This window comes from Myotis davidii, unplaced genomic scaffold (genome assembly GCF_000327345.1).
Source record: "Myotis davidii unplaced genomic scaffold, ASM32734v1 scaffold534, whole genome shotgun sequence".
Lineage (NCBI taxonomy): Eukaryota > Metazoa > Chordata > Mammalia > Chiroptera > Vespertilionidae > Myotis > Myotis davidii.
Genome location: NW_006286678.1, coordinates 3,521,755 through 3,524,294, shown reverse-complemented (window position 1 = coordinate 3,524,294; position 2,540 = coordinate 3,521,755). Strand labels below are relative to the sequence as shown.

General features: G+C 52.4%; 1 protein-coding gene across 1 annotated transcript in view; it reads right to left on the bottom strand.

The window, feature by feature from the left end:
- Positions 1–2,540, bottom strand: part of IGFBPL1 (insulin like growth factor binding protein-like 1) — a 19,491-nt gene that overhangs the window by 13,145 nt on the left and 3,806 nt on the right. Inside the window, exon 2 of the mRNA XM_006758454.2 lies at positions 2,445–2,533. Within this exon, the coding sequence (XP_006758517.2) occupies positions 2,445–2,533 (89 nt within the window). The remainder of the gene's footprint in view (positions 1–2,444; positions 2,534–2,540) is intronic.

The window sequence follows — 2,540 nt, the reverse complement described above, 5'->3', positions numbered from 1 at the left end:
CCAGACAGAGAAACCCTCAAGACTCAAGAGGAGCCAATCTGCGCCTCAGCTTTCCTGTCTATTAAATGGGAGTGAGTCCTGGCCAGGACAGTTGTAAAAACCGAGTAGGGAGATGAGATGCAAATATACTTACTGAATATATTCCAACAGTAAATAATTATTCAGAGGTGGGAGCACAGTGGGTCTTCAATAAATGTGTGTTCATCAGAGGATGACCCTCATTACCAGGCATTTGGGGGCATTTCAGAGCACAGGAGGAAAGGGAAGCATTTCAGCCTGAAAGCTGTTTCCAAATGCTCCTGAGAGGCATGTGTAAGAACACCTCCCCCGCTGTGCAGAACTTAATACATATTTACGGAGGCTTCGCTCTGTTAAAGTGGGAAGCTCGCATAGACAGGGGCAGGTGAGGAGCTGGGGAGGGGTGGCTTTATTGCCAGTTTTGAGGCAGAACAGCTGCCACTGTGACTGCGCCTGCTTCCCTTCAACCAGGGTCCCCCGGGGCATTGTTAAAAGTGCTCCTGCTGCGTCCTCTGAATAGAGGGTGGCTTTAGGCAGCATAGAGTGAGGTGCCGCCCTGCCTTGGTCTAGCTGGGGAAGAGCCCGTCCACACCCTCAGGCCCCACCAGGACACAGGGGCAGGGGCCACACATACATCTCAGGACAAGAAGCGACGGGAAGACAGGGAGACAGTGCCTAGTCTGTCGCGGCTGACAATTACTGGTGGGAAAGGAGAAGTAAATTCCGGGGAGGCCTGATGCCTGTCACTAATGGGATCATTAAAAGCAGCTTCTGTGTTGCCTCCATTTGGCTCCACGAACATCTTTTCACCGGGGGCTGGTGCCTGAGGTGCGCCTCAGGGCCCATAGATCAGAGTGGAGGGGCTGTCACATTTACTTGTCATTGGGTAATTTTCAGTGAATTAGGGGTATGGGGTTTCCATCTGCCATCTGGCCTCCCGCTGGTAACCATGGCAACCACCACCTTCCTAACTTCACACAATCAAGTCCTGTCCTGAAAGAGCACAGAACAGGGTGTAGGGGACCTGGGAGCTGGTCAGGCTTTACTGGTTCCCCTGGCCGGTCCCCTGCTCCCCACCCCCTGTCGCTGGCTCCTCCCCATAATAGTAGATTTGGTCTAAACATCTTAAATATTTTTCAAGGCATCTCTCTCTCTTGGGAACAGAATACCACTCCAGGGAAAAATCATCTGAGACCTTCCACACCAGTACACTCCGGGGACCTGGTCAGCATTTATGTCTCCTGCATGTGGAGTGAAAGTGTTACCTGTCGGGAGACAAAGAGAACTGCCTGTGAATTAACTGCTGAGGAAGCAGATGTAAAAAACGAGTGACAGGAACTAGAAAAAGGAAGGAGACAGGACTGTTTAAATGCCACAGGGCAGAAACAAAGGGACCTCAACAGTGGCTCCACAGGGGCTGACACGGCCCACGGAGGAGAAGGGACCAGCCCAAGGTCATTCAGGGAACCAGCAGTACAGGTCTCTCCTGGTGGAAGCCCCAACTAGGAATAGCCTTCGGTGACTTTCCTGTGCTCCAAGGAGGCACATGAAACATTGTTTTCATGTTCCTGGGACAGGAGCCTTCCCGCCCCGTCTCCAACACTGGTCTCCTTGACATGCATCTACTTGGAATGCTTTTGGGAAAATAATAATAGAAACTTCCCAATGCCTGTTGAGGCATTCCCCCACCCCCAAAGCTTCCTTGTTGGAGCTAAAGTCACTACACTGACCTCGGCATTTAGCCAGAACCCCAAGCTGGACTCCTGGGGACTCACCCTGACTCTCCCCCGGCCCCTCCAGGCAGCGTAGAAAGGGGCAGTTCTCCAAAATCTAGTGGGCTGGCAGAGTGCATCTCTGGGTATTCCTTTACTAATGTTTTCATTTATTTTTGTTTGATTTTTAAAAATTACATAGAGAGGGCAAGCAGCAAGCACACCCATAAACAACTGTATGGTAATGTTAATGAACTTTAAGTTTCTAGGTTCCAAGCAATGATTAATTTTCAATTCCTTTAAAGTGGGACCTTCCAAATTGTATTAAGCCTTAGCTCCGCAGAACCTGGGTCTGCCCCTGCCGGCATCATAATCTTTTCAGAGCCTAAGTCTCCAAAGGTCCTACTTCCCCGGAGTAGCTCCGGAGTCCTGGTCTGGAGGTCCTCTCCTCCTCCTCTGGCATCTTCACGTGCCCTCCCTCTCCATCCAAACGGTGAGGACCTGCCACTCCCAAACTCCCCGTCTTGTGGAGGAAAACATGCTATGAGCTTGGTAAGGGAGGGCGCAGGATGTGAGTTCCTGCCCGTCTCCCTGAGCGCCCTGCCGGACAAGAAAAAAACTGATCCTGAAGGAAAAACTGAGGGTTCGACAGCGCTGTCCACCGTGGTGTGGGGGGGAGGGAGGGACACACTGCGGGGCGGAAGCCGGACTCACCAAATTCACAGGGGCCATCGCGCACCTTGTGCAGGTGGCCCAGGTGCCTTCCAGGAGCGTGCCGAGCGCGCAGGCGCAGTGCGCAAACGCTGGGGT